The sequence below is a fragment of the Megascapheus bottae genome, chromosome 37, assembly GCF_031878675.1.
Source record: "Megascapheus bottae isolate mThoBot1 chromosome 37, mThoBot2.hap1, whole genome shotgun sequence".
In the NCBI taxonomy this organism is placed as follows: Eukaryota; Metazoa; Chordata; class Mammalia; order Rodentia; family Geomyidae; genus Megascapheus; species Megascapheus bottae.
The window spans coordinates 3,597,160-3,613,525 of record NC_143545.1 but is presented as its reverse complement, the minus strand read 5'-3'; the positions used below and the strand labels follow the sequence as shown (position 1 = coordinate 3,613,525).

General features: G+C 45.3%; 1 protein-coding gene and 1 long non-coding RNA gene across 3 annotated transcripts in view; one reads left to right on the top strand and one right to left on the bottom strand.

Annotated features, from left to right (window-relative positions):
- The first annotated feature begins 827 nt into the window (after positions 1-827).
- Positions 828-9,152, top strand: LOC150042082 (uncharacterized). Its single transcript, XM_090325203.1, has 5 exons — positions 828-1,066; positions 3,551-3,826; positions 4,167-4,273; positions 5,348-5,514; positions 8,899-9,152. The coding sequence occupies exons 1-5, from the start codon at positions 998-1,000 to the stop codon at positions 9,150-9,152; spliced, it is 873 nt and encodes a 290-aa protein (XP_090181329.1). The 5' UTR covers positions 828-997.
- A 570-nt stretch (positions 9,153-9,722) lies between these two features.
- LOC150042077 (uncharacterized) overlaps positions 9,723-16,366 on the bottom strand; it is a 78,153-nt gene continuing 71,509 nt past the window's right edge. For both annotated transcript variants that reach the window (XR_016533687.1, XR_016533686.1), the window contains exons 2-3: positions 11,288-11,396; positions 9,723-10,327 (exon numbers count right to left, since the gene is read on the bottom strand). This is a non-coding gene — a long non-coding RNA (uncharacterized LOC150042077). The remainder of the gene's footprint in view (positions 10,328-11,287; positions 11,397-16,366) is intronic.

The window sequence follows — 16,366 nt, the reverse complement described above, 5'->3', positions numbered from 1 at the left end:
AGCACAACTTCTGGCTTTTTTTTATTTTTCAATATATGTGTTCCCAAGGAATTGAACCCGGGTCTTCATGCATGCTAGACAAGCACTATAACATTAGGCCAAATTCCCTTCTACCCTTTTTAATATGTTTTAGGTGCGCTGTCCCTGGGCTTCTTCACTGGAGGCTGCCACCTACCACTTGAGCCACTTCTCTCCACTCCACTTCTGGCTTTTTGGCGCTGAACGGGAGCTAAGGAATTTCCCAATCTTTCCTTCCCTAGAGTGTTTTCACTTCAGATAACATCTCAGCCTCTGAGCCAAAAAGGTCATTATTATTATTATAATTATATGAAAAATGGATCTCAGGGAACTGGGAAGGTGGCCTCGTGGTAGAATGCTTGCCTAGCTTGAACTAAGCCCTGGATTCCATTTCTCAGTACCAAAGACCTAGAAAGAGAAAGAAGTGCAGCTGTGGTTCAAGTGGTGGAGCTCCAGCCTTGAGAAAGCTGAGGGACAGAGCCCAAACCATGAGTTCAAGTCCCAAGACTGGCAAACAATAATAATAATGATAATAATGATGATGATGATGATGATGATGATGATGATGATGGATCTCAGGTGGTTGTCTGGCTATTATTATTGTTATTATTATTATTATTTTTATTGTTTTAGTGGATGTCAGTAGGAAGTCTAACTGTCACCCTCAATCATCCCCTTGTATCCCATCCTGGTTTAAATGTATCTAAGCTGAAATGCATTGGGACATTTTAACATGTTTTCTGACACATCAGTCATTTCATTTCTAATCCATTGAATTTCACATCCTCATTCCAATCTTCTTTTTGTTTTGTTTTTATTTTTTGTTTGTTAGTTTTCTCTGCCAGGACTAGAAGCCAGGAGAGGCAGAAGGCAGGTGGAGAATCTGTTTACCAGCTGCCATGTAACCCTGGAGAAGGCCAAGGTTAACTCCTTAATCCCAGGCTCCAGGCAGTTCTGACTAAAAGAACAAGGAGGGAAAATGACAGAAGCCTCGGTGGTAATGTTACAGGATGATGTGCCTTCCACAGACGACCCAGAAAGCAGGCCAGCAGATAACTTGCATTAGGGTTGAAGTCTCCCACAAAGGCAGCTAGGCTGGGACAGAGGGAGGGAAGGTTAGATCTGGGATGAGGGAAGGTCAGATCTGGGATATGTGACTTGAGTTAGGTAACATCCCTTTCCCTCCTCTTCTAGTTCCTCTTCTACTTCTTTTTTTCCTTCCTCCTTTTCCTTCTGGTTCCTCTTTCCCAGATTATTACCTGACCTCATTTGCAATGGGACAGGATTGCAATATACATTGCAACCCTTGCAGAATTTGCTTTCAAACCAGACTCCAGTGGCTCCCACCTGTCCTCCCAGCTACTCAGGAGGCTGAGATCTGACGATCATAGTTTGAAGAAAGCCCAGGCAGCAAAGTCCATGAGACTTTTTCTTTTCCAGTCCTGGGATTTGAACTCAGGGCCTGGGTGTTATCTCTGAGCTTCTTTTGCTCAAGGCTGGCTCACTACCACTGGATCCATACATAGGACCACTTCCAGCTTTTTCTGTGGATGTGGAACTGAGGAATCAAACCCAGGGCTTCATGCCTGCTAGGCAAGCACTCTACCACTAGGCCATCTTCCCAGTCACTCTTGGAGTGGCTGGGAAGCTAGACGTGAGGCCTGCCTGTCATTAGCAACTACACACACACACACACACACACACACACACACACACACACCAAAGCTAATGGAAAATAGTGGTTGACACCACTGAACTATATCACCTGTTGATGTCTGAAGGAAGCAGGACAGGAAATGTTGTGGTTCTCATAAACACGGTACTTTCTGGGCTATTTTTTCCTCCCTGCTCTAGTGCTGGCCTTGAACTGAGCCTCTGGGGAGCAGAATCTTCCGGAAACCTGGTAGTGAGGACAGGGCTTGAGCAAGGGCAAGAGAAAAAGCAGGACATATGTGTGTGCGGGCATAAGTGCTCAGGATTTGGGTAAGTTGGTGCCGGGGCCAACCGGCAGCAAACCAGGGTTCGCAGATTGGGGTTCCTGAAATAGGGGACAAGGACTAGGAAGAAAAAGAAGAGAGACAGACACACCGGGTCCGGGATGTCCATAGTCCAGGCAAAGACTGCCGCGTTTATTTTTCACTCCCGCTTCTCCCCTCCTCCAGACCCCAAGAACCTCCAGGTGTTACATTCATATGGTAATTCTCAGGTCATTTACATAGAATAGGGCCAGAAAACAATAAGACAATAAAGCCATGGTCTGATGCAAGTCAAGGTACAGTTTGATTCCACTCTGACTCCCAACAAGTTGGCACCCTGTGCTGAGCTGCCATGTTCTAAACTGGCTGCTCATTGTTGTTAGCCAGAAATAATGCCTGGAACTTTCACTGAGGCTCAGTCCCTCTGCCTGCTGTAACTTGACAACAAAACACTTACAATAAAGATTGCTCATTGTATATTATATATATATATATATATTCTGACACACACATATATATGAGAACATACATATACACATCTTATGCATATATATCATACTAAATTATTTAGTATCTCATATATCTTGTATAATATTTACTGTGTATTTTGTTATATAGGTCATATTACATACTATATACAGTATAATACACTACTTACCATATATGATGATATGTGACATAGCCTCAAATAATATATAATATAATATATGATGGATATACTACCTATCTATACAAGGATATACAGCCGGGTGCTGGTGGCTACTCAGGAGGGTGAGATCTGAGGATCACAGATCAAAGCCAGTCCAGGCAGGAAAGTCCATGAGACTCTTATCTCCAATGAACCATCAGAAAATCAGAAGTGGTGCTGAGGCTCAAAGTGGTAGAGTGCTAGTCTTCAGGGGAAAAGATCTGGGACAGCACATGGGCCCTGAGTTCAAGCTCCCTGACAAAAGAAAAACAGTATATACAGCATAGTAGTATAATACAGTACAGAGTATACATTTATAACAGACCATGTGATATAGTATGTCATATATTATGATATATATATATTTATAATACCTACTGTATTACATGATCAAGTAGGGGTTTGAACTCAGGACCTGGATCCTATCTCTAAGCTTTGTCTCAAGGTTGCTGCCCTGGCACTGGAGCCACAGCTCCCCTTCTGCCCTTTTCATGGCTCCTTGGAGATAAAGAGTCTCCCAGACTTTCCTGCCTGCCACCCTCACATCTTGGGCTCCTGAGTAGCTGGGGTTACGGAGAGGAGACACCAGTGCTCAGCTCCTCCACTTTTTCCTTTTCCACCATTGCAAGATGGCCTTTGGTGGTAATTGAGCCAGGACAAGACACAAGACGGGAACGCTATGATCATTTTCCTTCTACATTCAAACCCTTGGATTCAAACCCTCCTCTTTCTCTGTGTACAGTCAAAGGGTTCCAGGAAAAATACCCAGGAATATCGTCACAAATCACTCGCGCCAAAGTTCACTGCTGTCTGCTGACTATTATGGTTCTGTTTGGGACGACAGTTATGCTAACAGTGATTCTAGCAGGTGAGTGGCTTTGAATGGCCAATGGGTGTCTTAGGCCCCGGGACGGGCACAGAAAACAGAAGACTGATTATAAAGCAAATCCACTGTCTGTTCGTGAACCAAGCAGAAAGCCGCATTCCAGAGCACAGCCTGTTTTCTTCCTGTCCAAGAGAGTGGATTGGCTTTGGGAATCAGTGTTTCTATTTTTCTGAGGACACAAGGAACTGGACGTCCAGTCAGGACTTTTGTGCCTCCTTTGGAGCCAATCTGGCCAACTTCGACACCATCCAGGACCTGGTAAGAAATGCTTTTGGGGTCCTGTTCTCTGTGACATGCTGAAGACACCCCACCCCGACTTGGAGAGGTTGTGTGAAGTTAAAGGGTTGGGTGCCAGGAGCTCACGCTGTCCTCCAGCTACCCAGGAAGCTGAGATGGGAGGATCGAAGTTCCAAGACAAACTGTGCAGTTCAGATTGGCACATACACACAAAGAAAAGACAAAGAATTATTAGTCCTAATACAGAGCTTCGCAGAGGCTGAGATGTGAGATCACAGTTTGAAGCCGGCCTTTGACAGAAAAACAAAATACATCCAAAAGACAAGGACTCTCATTTTCAACTCACTGTGTTTTATTACAGAATTTCCTGAAAAGATACAAAGATTCGTACGATCATTGGATTGGACTGAGAAGAGAATCCTCAAAGCACAGTTGGAAGTGGGCAGACAACACAAACTTCACCCACTTGTACGTTGTCAACCATCTTTTGGCTTGTTTGTTTTGGGTCTGGACTGGGGCTTGAACTCAGGGCCTGGGTCCTTGTTCCTGAGGTTTTGCTCAAGGCCAGTGCTCTACCACTTGAACCACAGCACCACTTCTACCTTTTGCTAAATAGTTTATTGGAGATAAGATTCTCATGGACTTTGCTGGCAGGGCTGGCTTTGAACTGTGATCCTCAGATCTCAGCTCCTGAGTAGCTGGATGACAGCTGTGAGTCCTGGAACCCAGCATGGATTTGTTGTTGTTGATGATGGTTTATTTTTCTGCATTTTGGAAACAGTTGAGCCTGAGTGAAGGTCACGTCTAGGGAGCCCACAGGTGGCCGTGGGTCATGAATGAATGCGTGGTTAGTGTGACTGGGATGGAGGGGTGATGGACAGACAGGTGGCATTCATACCAGGACTTTGAGAATGAAGAAGAAACGCAACTCAGCCATCAGTGCTCAGCACTAATGTGAGACGACCGCTAGTCTCTTACTTCTGTTAAAACTACAGACAACAAATCCGGGTGTGGTGGCTCATGCTTATAATCCTAGCTACTCAGAAGGCTGAGATCTGAGTATCAAGGTTTAAAGCCAGCCAGGGAAGAGGGGCTTAGCTCAAGGAAGTAGCCTTGAGCTCAGGAAGAGCACCCAGGAAAACCTACAGACCACAAGCTGTGTGCTGGTGGCTCTCACCTGTCATCCTAGCTACATGGGAGGCTGAAATCTGAGAATCAAGAGTTCGAAACCACCCTAGGCAGGAAAATCCATGAGACTCTTACCTCCCTTTAACCACAAAAAAAGAAAAGAATGAAAGAAAGAAAGAAAGAAAGAAAGAAAGAAAGAAAGAAAGAAAGAAAGAAAGAAAAGCTAGAAATGTTCAGAAGTGGTGCTGTGGCTCATAATGGGAGAGCAGGACTCGTCTTGAGCATAAAAGCTCAGGGACAGCAGCCAAGGCCCCAAGTTGAAACCCCATACCTGACAAAAAGAAAAAAGAAAAATGAACACAAGCAAGTAAGTACCCAAATGTGAGTACTGCACGTGATTCTGCTTGGCTCTAGGGTGGAAGTTCGAGGCTCTGGGGAATACGCCTATTTGAGTGAAGTTGGAATTAGCAGTGCCAGGGTCTACGCAGAGAGAAAGTGGATCTGCAGCAAACCAAGCCTCTACGCCCAGTGTCCAGCTGCCTCCAGCTCTCTCCTACCCCGTGTCTCCTCCTCTACATACTGTCTGCTTGTAGCCTGGATCCTCATAGCTCACACCTCGAACCCCAGCTATGCAAAAGACTGACATCTGAGTGTTGCTCTCCAGGAACACAGGTATGACAGGGACACCCAGGGCCAGCCTGAAGTCCCATGGAGCTGAGGAGATGGCAAGTAACCCAGCCCTCCCCAATTGCGGGGGAGAAAACAACTCTGAGCCAGGAGCTGTGTCAGCCATGAAAGCGCAGCAGATCTCAGGTTTATTGTGTTGGGCACTTAGTTATATACTGTGGGGGAAAGAGGAGGTGGAGAAGCAGAAAGGACCCAACAGAAAAAAGGCCAAGGTGCCATCACTAAGGGTCAGGGCAAACTTTCAGGTTTTTACTGGGCAGGACCGGTGCAAGAAATCGTGGAAGGGCTGCAGTCCTGCGCTAGGGGTTCAGTGGAGTCACGTTCACAGAAACACCTCAAGAGAGGTCTGCGAGGAAGGCCTGGACAAAGCCCTTTAGTGGCCGCTGAGCCAGAATGGTGAACAGGCCCCAGAGACGGTGATCAGACCCCAACATCTGAGGACCTGGGTCGAAGCCAGCCTTGAGCCAAAGATCTGAGGGATAGTGGCCAAGCAGGGAGTTCAAGCCTCAGGACTGAGAAAAAAAATAAAACCAGCCTGCATTTTGGGGGGCAGGGGGTACCGTGCACCCATATTGGTTTGCTGTACAATGAATGAAGTTCAGGGTGGGCACAGTGATGGTAGCGGAGGGAAAAGTTGCTCACTTCTGTTCCGGGGTTCTCTAGGGGTGGGGGTGTGAGAGCACATGGGGAATATGAGTCAACTACCCACATATGAGGGTGACACAGCCACCTTCAAAGGCCGGCAGTATCTGAAAAGATGAGGGATTTACACATTTCCCACCTGAAACTCATTGCAGTTCTGTCTTTCATTTTCTCCATTATCTTTACCTTCAAGAAGTTGTAAAAAGGGCGGTGGTGAGGGGAGGGAAATGGGACCAAGACATGAGAAAGGGTGTCACAAAGGGTGTCAATGTTTGTGAAGTAATAATGCACCTTCTACCTGGAGAATATAATATTAATAATAATATTAATATTAATTTCAATAAACAATATATGCAAAAAAGAAGTTGTAAAAAAGTTTTAATTTACCATGTCTACCTAGGAGTGCAAGGCATCATTTCTCTGTGTGTGTGTGTGTGTGTGTGTGTGTGTGTATGTATGCTTGTGTGTATGTGTATTGGTCGTGGGGCTTGAACTCAGGGCCTGGGCACTGTCCCTGAGCTTTTGTGGTGCTCTACCACTTGATCCACACCTCCGCTTCTGCCTTGTTGCTGGTTTGTTGGAGATAAGAAGTTTATGGATTTCTGCCCCGGGCTGGCTTGGAACCCTGATCCTCGGATCTCAGCCTCCTGATTAGCTGGGATGGCAGAGTGAGTTGCCAGCCCCTGACATGGCACTTCAATGAGTCTTGATCATTTTTGTCTTTTCCACTCTTCTCCCTCATTCCAGTTCTTCATCTAACAATGAACTAATCCTTCTGAGTCACACTAGACCAAATAAACTACAGCACAAAGCTTCACACAGATTTCCTAATTTGCTGTCCACCACTGGACGTGGAAATTAAGCGAGGTCATTTCAACCCATTCTCCTTCTAATCTCTTCGAACTTAGACACATTAATAAATCAAGTGACGGGTGCCAGTGGCTCACGCCTATAATCTCAGCTACTCAAGATATTTAGATAGGAGAATCACGGTTCAAAGCCAGCCTGGAAAAGAAAGTCCAAGAACCTGGTATCTCCAATTTACCAGCAAAAACTCAGAAGTGGAGCTTTGGCTCCAGTGGTAGAGCACCAGCCTTGAGGGGAAATGCTCGGAGTCAACCCTGAGTTCAAGCCCCAGGACTGGCAATATATATATATATATATATATACATATATATATGTATGTATATAATTCTATGCTATATATATTACATATGTATGAGTTTCATTTCCAGGGTAGCCCAGAGTTTTATTAACTGTTTGCATCTTGTTGAAAAAAGAGAGTCTTCTCTGAAGAAGAAACAAAAATGGCCTATAGACACATGAAGAAATGCTCAACATCTCCGGTCATAAAAGAAACGCATATAAAACCAACTCTAAGATTCCACCTCACTCCAGTTAGAATGGCCAGGATCAGGAAAACATAACAACAGATGCTGGAGGGGATGTGGCCAGGAGGGATCACTACTACACTGTTGGTGGGAGTGCAAACTCGTTCAACCACTATGGAAAGCAGTGTGGCAGTCCCTCAAAAGGCTAAACATAGAACTCCCCTATGACCCAGCAATTCTACTACTTGGCATTTACCCAACCATCCAGAAACAAGGGCATACTAAATCCACTAGAACAATGATGTTCATTGCAGTGCTATTCACCATAGCAAAGATATGGAACCAACCCAGATGTCCCTCAGTTGATGAGTGGATCAACCAGTTGTGGTATTTGTACACAATGGAATTCTATGCTGCTGTCAGAAAAAATGACATCGACCCATTTGTTAGGAAATGGAAAGACTTAGAAAAAAATCATATTAAGTGAAGTAAGCCAGAGTCAAAGGAACTTAGGCTCAATGGTTTCCCTCATTCGTCATAATCAGTAGAAACCTTGGGCTCTCCTAGCAGAGATTTGCAATAGAGCAAAACATTGATACATAAGGCCATATAGTTTGAAGGTAATTGAAAGAACCTCCAGGATACTGAAACAAAAGCCATATAATGAATGATTATTGTCCTCAATGTACTATGTTATCTCTCATCTCTTTTGCTGTCCATTGGTTATCTCATATTGTTACAGTATCTCACTTTGTTATCTGATATATTGGATATACTTATATTTGGTTATTTGAAATTGGATAGGGAAGGGGGGAAAACCAAGATGGGGGGTGGAGGGGAAGGGTAATGGGGACCAAGACATGTGAAAGGGTATCAATGTATGTGAATGTGCCTTCTATCTGGCAAATATCATGTAACCCTTTTACTAATTACAATAAAAATATTAAAAAATACATTTATATAATATGCCATGTTATTATGTTATATATTTTTATTGTTACATATATTTATATGTAATATATAAAATGTCTATATATCTATATAATGTATAGTTTTATATTTATGCATTGTATTTGTATGTATTATATATTTTATTTATATGTATATTTGTGTGTGTGTGCATTTTTTGCACATCATCTATGTAACTATGTTTTTAGGGTTCAGCAGCTTCAGGTTGCATACTGAACTGCAGCAGCTGCAGTGTGGATTTCCTGCTTGGGGTTTTTGGCTTTGGTTCAGTGTGGTGGGCGGGGTGACTCCGCCTCCCTCTGCTCAGGAATCATCCATGTTTTGTCTTTGTCCTAGTCGTCCTGGTCCTCGTCTTCATCGTGGAGGCTTCTGGAGACTGCAGTTTGGTTCTGGGGCCTGAATTCTGGCGGGTAAGTGTGGCCCGAGCCGGGGACAAGGAAGAGTGCGCGGGCGCATGGCAGGCGCGGGGACGCGGGGACCCGGGGCGCAGGGACCCGGGGTCCACGCACGGCCGCCCGGCCTTGCCACTGCCGCCCTTGCTGGGCTCTTCCCAGGGAACAGGGAGCCTTCAGGTGGCCCAGAGGAAGTAGGCGGAGTTGCGGGCCAGCATGGAAGAGCTGGGGAAGGGGATCAGACCACCAACGCAGGGAGCCATGGAGAGACTCCAGCGGGGCTCCCTAGCCCCACGTCCTAGCCTTCTGCTAGAGGAGCGTGCGCGACCCCCCGCACACTCTTCCTCGCCGGCTTGTGCCGCGGCCCCGCACATCACCTATACATGGGTGGGGGGCAGGGGGCAGCCGAGGACTTAGAAAAAAAAATTTTTTTTTTTTGGCCCCTTTCTTTCTATCTGGCCCCGCTCGCTCCGGCCCCGCTTGCTTCCGCTCGGCTCGCTCCAGCTTGCTCTTGGCCCCGCTCGCTCCGGCCCGGCCCTGCTCCTGGCTCGCTCCGGCCCAGGTCGCTCCCGCACGCTCCTGGCCCCGCTCGCTCCGGCCCGGCCCTGCACCTGGCTTGCTCTGGCCCCGCTCGCTCCGGCCCGGCCAGCTCTCGCTTGCTCCTGGCTCAGCTCGCTCCGGCCCCTTCTCGCTCTGGCCCCGCTCGCTCCGGCCTCGCTGGCTCTGGCTCGGCTCGCCCCCGCACGCTCCGGCCCTGCTCGCTCCGGCCCTGCTCGCTCTGGCCCTGCTCGCTCCGGCCACCACTCGGTTGGGCTCTGTTTTTACTTCAGCTCCTCTGCCACTTTCCGGTTTGGTTGTGTCTCGTCTCTGCCACTTCCGGCTTGGTTGTGTATGTGGGATACCGAGGAATCGAACCCGGGTCCTTGTGCATGCTAGGCAAGCACTTTAACCGCTAGGCCAAACTCCCGGGCCCGAAAAAAAATTTTTTTAAGAAAAAAAAAGAACAGCCTTCCTTCCCCGCAAAAAGAGAAAGAGGAAGAAGAACCACCAAAAATAAATACATAAAGTGCACGCCTAAAGCATGAGGGGATAGGAGTGAAGGACCCCAGGTCAGAACCATAGTGCTGCCATCTTAAAGTTTAACTCATGCTTTTGCTAACTAAGGAACTGTGGCCAGTTGGCCATAGATTAAGGGAGCCAGCAAGCAACTTGTCCACACACACCTCAAAGCAGTGATGCTGTGAGGTGAGGGGGAGAGGCTGACAGTCAGGGTTTGCACAGTGTTTTCAAAGGCAAATATCACAGATTTACACCCATCAGGTGGTCAGATGAGATAAGATAGGGATTAGGGAGCTTCCCAGGCTGGTGGAAACCTGTGGGAGCCAGAGCGGAATCAAATTGTGTGGCGAGCTCCTCGACCAGCAAGGAAGAACGACCACCACTCGAGGATTCTTCTCAAATCATACTTTATTGGAGAGCCTTTTGATTGAAGGGGGAGCAGGAAGCGAAAAGGGGGGGGAGGCATCAAAAGCAGCTGCTTATATAGGGAACAGGAACACGGGTCGCTCCACCATTGGCTGCCGCCCTACTGCCACAACGAGGTGCCGCGGGATTGGCCAGGGATCATCATGTGATTCGTGCATGCGCATAACTTAGGACACGTAGTCGAGCACAGCATTGCCTTATATGGAGTTGTTTACCTCTAAGGAGTCAGGAAACGGGCGCCATCTTATAATGGCGTTTGTTCCGGCTCCCTACAAAATTGTACCTTGATTTGCATCAGACAATGGCTTTATTGTCTTATTGTTTTATGGCCTTATTCTGTTTAAATGACCTGAGATTTACCATAGGAATGTAACAGCTGGAAGTCCCCTGGTTTCAAGATCTCACTTAGACTCTCTTGGGCTGCGGCATATGGCTCAGCCTCAGGTTTTTCAGAAGGGTCCTTTAATTTATAAATTTCCCTTAATTCAACATTAAGTTCAGCATTCTCATGTTGAGGATTTATGCATTCACTTACTAAATTCCATACATCAATAGCCTCTTCTGGGGTCTTTTCGGGGCCATATACATTATAATATCCGTGAATTCTTTTTCCTATCCACTGCCAGGTTTTTTGGAATTCCTCCTCTATAGACCTCGGGCATGCCTCCTCGACAAACTGTAGGAAGCTCTGAAGCACCCATTTTTCCACCCACGTTCCGTGGGCTTCAAATAGGCCTGTTAAGATCGGTACAAGTGACCTATGGCTATTAACTTGACCCATAATTTTTACTCCTGACTATACACTCTCTTAAGATCCTCTCTTAATAGTCCTACAATGTGTTACTCACCACAGCGGGGTCCTCCACCGTCGTCCCAGATTTTCAGGGTCCCTGTTCGGGCGCCAGTTGCCGGGGCCTACCGGCAGCAAATTGGGGTTCCTGAAATAGGGGGCAGGGACTGGAAAGAATAGAAGAGAGACAAACACATCGGTCCGGGAGGTCTGCAGCCCAGGCAAAACTGCCGCCTGGTTTATTGTCAACTCCAGGCTTATATCCCTTCTTGAAACCAGGGAACTTCCAGGTGTTACATTCATATGGTAAATCTCAGGTCATTTAAACAGAATAAGGTCATAAAACAACAAGACAATAAAGCCATTGTCTGATGCAAATCACGGTACAATTTGATTCCACTCTGGCTCCCAACAGAAACCAACAGGAAGTTCTCACAACGCCAGGTCCCATTCAACTGTCAGAGAGTAGTTTTATGGTTTGGGAAACAAATGCTATACAATGCTATACGTGCAGTCTAATTTTGACACAAAATAGGTTAGTTCCTGGAGCTTATGGACACCTGTGTGAACAATGGCTGACTAGGGCTCAGAAGTTCCTGTTTGTGCAGCCTCTGGGTCCTTGGAGATTTTTATTCTGCTTACTGATGGGGAATGGTTTTGGGTCTGGGGGTAGTTATTTTTCATCTCTATACCCTGGGCAGCTTACATAAACAAGACGGTTGCTGCTTCAGAATGGGGGCGCTTTTTAGTTTGTAAGCACGCCTTACTAATGCCCGTACCTCTCATAACTGGGCAGGAAATTGTGTAAAACCCGACCCTGCCCCTTCCCCATGGTAGTAGTTTTTACAAGCTTAGCCCACGTCCTGCTTGTTCTGTTTTCTGTAACGTCCCGTTTGCTCTGCTATCTGTAGTCGACAACTAGCCGGCAGTAGCACCATCCAGGCCTTGAAAGGAGCTAATTCTATAACAGGACAAGGGTCATTTTCCCCAGGACCTCAGGCCCATTGGAATGTGCTACTCAGCATGAAGACCCTGCTAGCCCACATTGTTAAGGAGCAGACTTCTGTGCCTGACCAAGCTGTTTCTGGCTTCTGTACAAAATATGCTTTGCTAAGAAAATTATATTATTAGATCACTCACCCCACCCTCTCCCCTTGGTAAATAGGTAGTAGCCTCACAAGCTAATCAATAAGCTCACATCCTGCTGACCAGTCTCCGCAGCTGGCCATCCTACCTCACAAACAACATGTGCTAACTCAGATAAGGGTCGCTTCCCCACCCAAAGGACATATTTCCCACCAGGCCCTGTCTGAGCGATTATTGGTCAAAATGTATAATTTGTTTCTCAAGGATTGGCTGCCTGCGTGCAGACCTTGCTGAAATGCTTTAAACTTATTGGCTATAAAAGCGCGGGCTCTGCTATAACGGACTGTAGGACTGTATAAAAAGTCACTCCCAAGACAGATCGGGGCTCTCAGCCACTGACCCGAACCTCACGGATCTCAAGGTCACGTGTACCTGGGAAGCCTGAGCCCAGACACTGACCCGAACCTTGTGGATCTCGTGGTCAAGTAGACTTGGGAGCCCGAGCATATGCCCGAATAAAATCCTCTTGCCTATTGCATCCAGTGGTCCGTGTGTGCGTCATTGGGTGCGGGTCTCCGCGGGTCTTTCAGTCTTACCTGGAACTTGTTAAGGACCAAATTGTTATTTTGGTTACATTTGACAAGCTTGTAAGAATGATCTGTCCCTCTCTGTGGGCCTGCCTAAAATTGTTACAGAAAATCTACAAGGCAAAACTGGAATGGCAATGAAACAATCGTTTGATAGCACTAACTTTCCCTTTTTTTTTTACTTTGAAACAAATGTTTAGGACAATCTCACTTCCAAATTTTATCCAGTAACCATTACTAATTAAAAAAAAATTTTACTAATCTTTGCTTTAACATTTCACACTTTATCCTTTATTTGCTTTGGAATTAATCTGATAGGCTCAAGGTTGTCCCCTTTGCCTCCAGGCCAACTTCTAAGAGGCTTTTTCTTTCTTTTTTTTTTCCCCTGTCTGACTTATTGCCTAGAACTCCAATAACAGATTAAACTCAAATTACAGTTTTTCCTTGATGCAATAATTACAACTATCACTGTACCCAAATCCAGACTTAGCATCTTTCTTTCCCTAAATACATCCAACTGCAAACTAGTATTGAAACTAAATCATAAGTAGATAAATTTTCAAACATTCCTTTTAAAGCCTTTCCCCCCCACTCAATTTCATACATTTTTAAGGGGCAGTTTCAGAAGTACCAATCACATCACCCACATTTTACCATCAAGTTTTCAGTGTCAGTAGCAGAAAAAGGTACAGGATGAAGGTGAGTCATCCGGCCCCTTCTACCCATCTGACTGGGCTTAGATGCACAGCTTTTACGCTATGTGTGAACTTTCCCTAGGGCCTGATCCACCATGGAAAACCATAGCTACACCTTTGCCAGTTCTCCTCTCAACCTCAAAATCAGGCCCACAGGCCTACCCTAAATTTTGCCTGTCCTTTCTCTTGCCACTTGATTACACAAACACTTTTAGACAAAGTTCCTAACACTGATAAGTAAACTATAAGTTTTGAATACTTATTTCTAACACTTATCCTTAAATTTAGTCGAGGGAAATAAATCCCAATTTCCCTGATGCCTTTTTGCTAAACTGGATAACTTGATTATAAAATAAACAGACTAATGCATTTTATTTATTTTTATTTTTATTTTTTTTTGCCAGTCTTGGCCTTGAGCTCAGGGCCTGAGCACTGTCCTTGGACTTTCTCAAGGCTAGAGCTCTACCACTTGAGCCTCAGCACCACTTCCGGCTTTTTTTCTATATGTGGTACCAAGGAATCGAACCCGGGTCTTCGTGCATGCTAGGCAAGCACTTTAACCACTAGGCCAAACTCCCGGCCCCGAGACTAATGCATTTTAATACCAGATTTTTTAATGCAAATCACAGAATCCTTAGAAAAATCTTTTAACTCATTCCTCTTAATGCAATAATTCTTTGAGATATTTGGAATGCCCAAACTTGATCATTTTTCTTGGAGTTTAGACTTAAATCACCCATTAACCTTTGTGTGTGTCAAGTAGAAACTCACCCAATGTTTTACACAGCATGCTGACAGTTTAGTCTTGAACATGTTCGTTCACTCACTCACTCACACACACACACATTCATACTCACAAAGATCTTAAAGTGCACAAAATTAATATCAGTGGCAAGAGATACTTTTGCCAATCTTACTCTTGAATCCTTTAAGACAAAACTTCTTACTGAGCACTTGCTAGGCCTTTTGTTTCCAGGGTTTATCTGCTAGCAAGATAATTTAGCATAACCAAACACTTTGAATTCCTCCTCCTGGCGCTAAACTCCCAGCCCCCTCTTTTTAACATGTTTTAGCTGTGCTGTCCCTGAGCATTTTCACTGGAGGCTGGCACCCTACCACTTGAGCCACTTCTCTCCACTCCACTTCTGGCTTTTTGGCGCTGAACAGGAGCTAAGGAATTCTCCAATCTTTCCTGCCCTAGAGTGTTTTCACTTCAGGTAATATTTGAGCCTATAAGCCAAAGAAATCATTATTATTATTATGAAAAACAGATCTCGGGGAACAGGGAAGGTGGCTTAGTGGTAGAGTGCTTGCCTAGCATGCACAAAGCCCTAGTTTCCATTCCTCAGTACCACAGACATAGAATGAGAAAGAAGTGCAGCCGTGGCTCAAGTGGTAGAGCACTAGCCTTGAGAAAATTCAGGAATGGTGCCCAGACCATGAGTTCAAGCCCTAGGACTGGCAAATAGTAATGATAATAATAACAATAATAATTCTGACACATTAATCATTTCATTTCTAATCCATTGAATTTCAGATCCTGATTCCTCCCTTGTTTTTGTTCTGTTTTTATTTGTTTGCTTGTTTTCTCTGTCAGGATTAAGAGCCAGGAAAGGCAGAAGGCTGGTGGGAGAATCTGCATATCCAGCTGTCCTGAAACACATGCAAATGCTAAGGTTACCTCCTTAATTCCAGCCCTCCAGCAAGTTCTGCCCAAACAGAACCAGGAGGAGAAATGACAGGTCGGGCAGGCTCAGCTGGACTGTTACAGAAACATCTGCCTTCCACAGGCTACCCAGAAAGCAGGCCAGCAGGTAACTTGCATTAGGATTGAAATCTCCCACATAGGCAGCTAGGCTGGGACGGAGTGGGGAAAGATAGATCTGGGATGGGTGACTCGAGTGGAGGTAACATTCCTCTCCTTCCTCCTCCTCCTCCTTTCTTCCTTCTTTTCTTCTGCTTCTTTTTTTTTTTTTTTGCCAGTCCTTGGCTTGGGCTCAGGGCCTGAGCACTGTCCTTGAACTTTCTCAAGACTAGAACTCTACCACTTGAGCCTCTGCACCAGTTTTTTCTATGTATGAGGTATCGAGGAATCGAACCGTGCATTCTAGACAAGCACTCTACCACAAGGCCAAGCTCCCAGCCCTTATTTTTTAAATTTTTTTATTGGCAGTCCTGAGGCTTGAACTCAGGGGCTGGGCACTGTCCTTGAACACCTTTTACTCAAGTGCTCTGCCACTTGAGCCACAGCCCCACTTCCCTCCTGGCCTACTTTTATATGACATTTTTATTTTCATATTTTATTATTTCATATATTTTATATATATATATATACCATTTACATGTAGATCATATAGTATGTTATACAATTGATAAAGTAGAAAATACAACAATTAAGTAGCACCATGTAACTTAATCCTGTATGTAATATAAGGGTCTATGTAGCCAGGGGGCTGGGGTTTACATTTGTCATCCCAGCTACTCAGGTGGCTGGTGGTCAAGCCATCCTGAGCGGGAAAGTCCATGAGCCTCTTCTCTCCAATGAACCACCAGAAAAGTAGAGATGGAGCTGTGGATCAAAGTGGTAGAGCACTAACTAGCCTTGAGGGAAAACCTTCAAGGACAGTGCCCAGGACCTGAGTTCAAGCCCCAGAAATACCAAAAAAGAAAGTATATATAATAGTATAATATACTGTGTAATATTATCATGTTATATTATGCAGTATATTTATAATAGACCATATACTACTATGTTACATAACTGTGTAT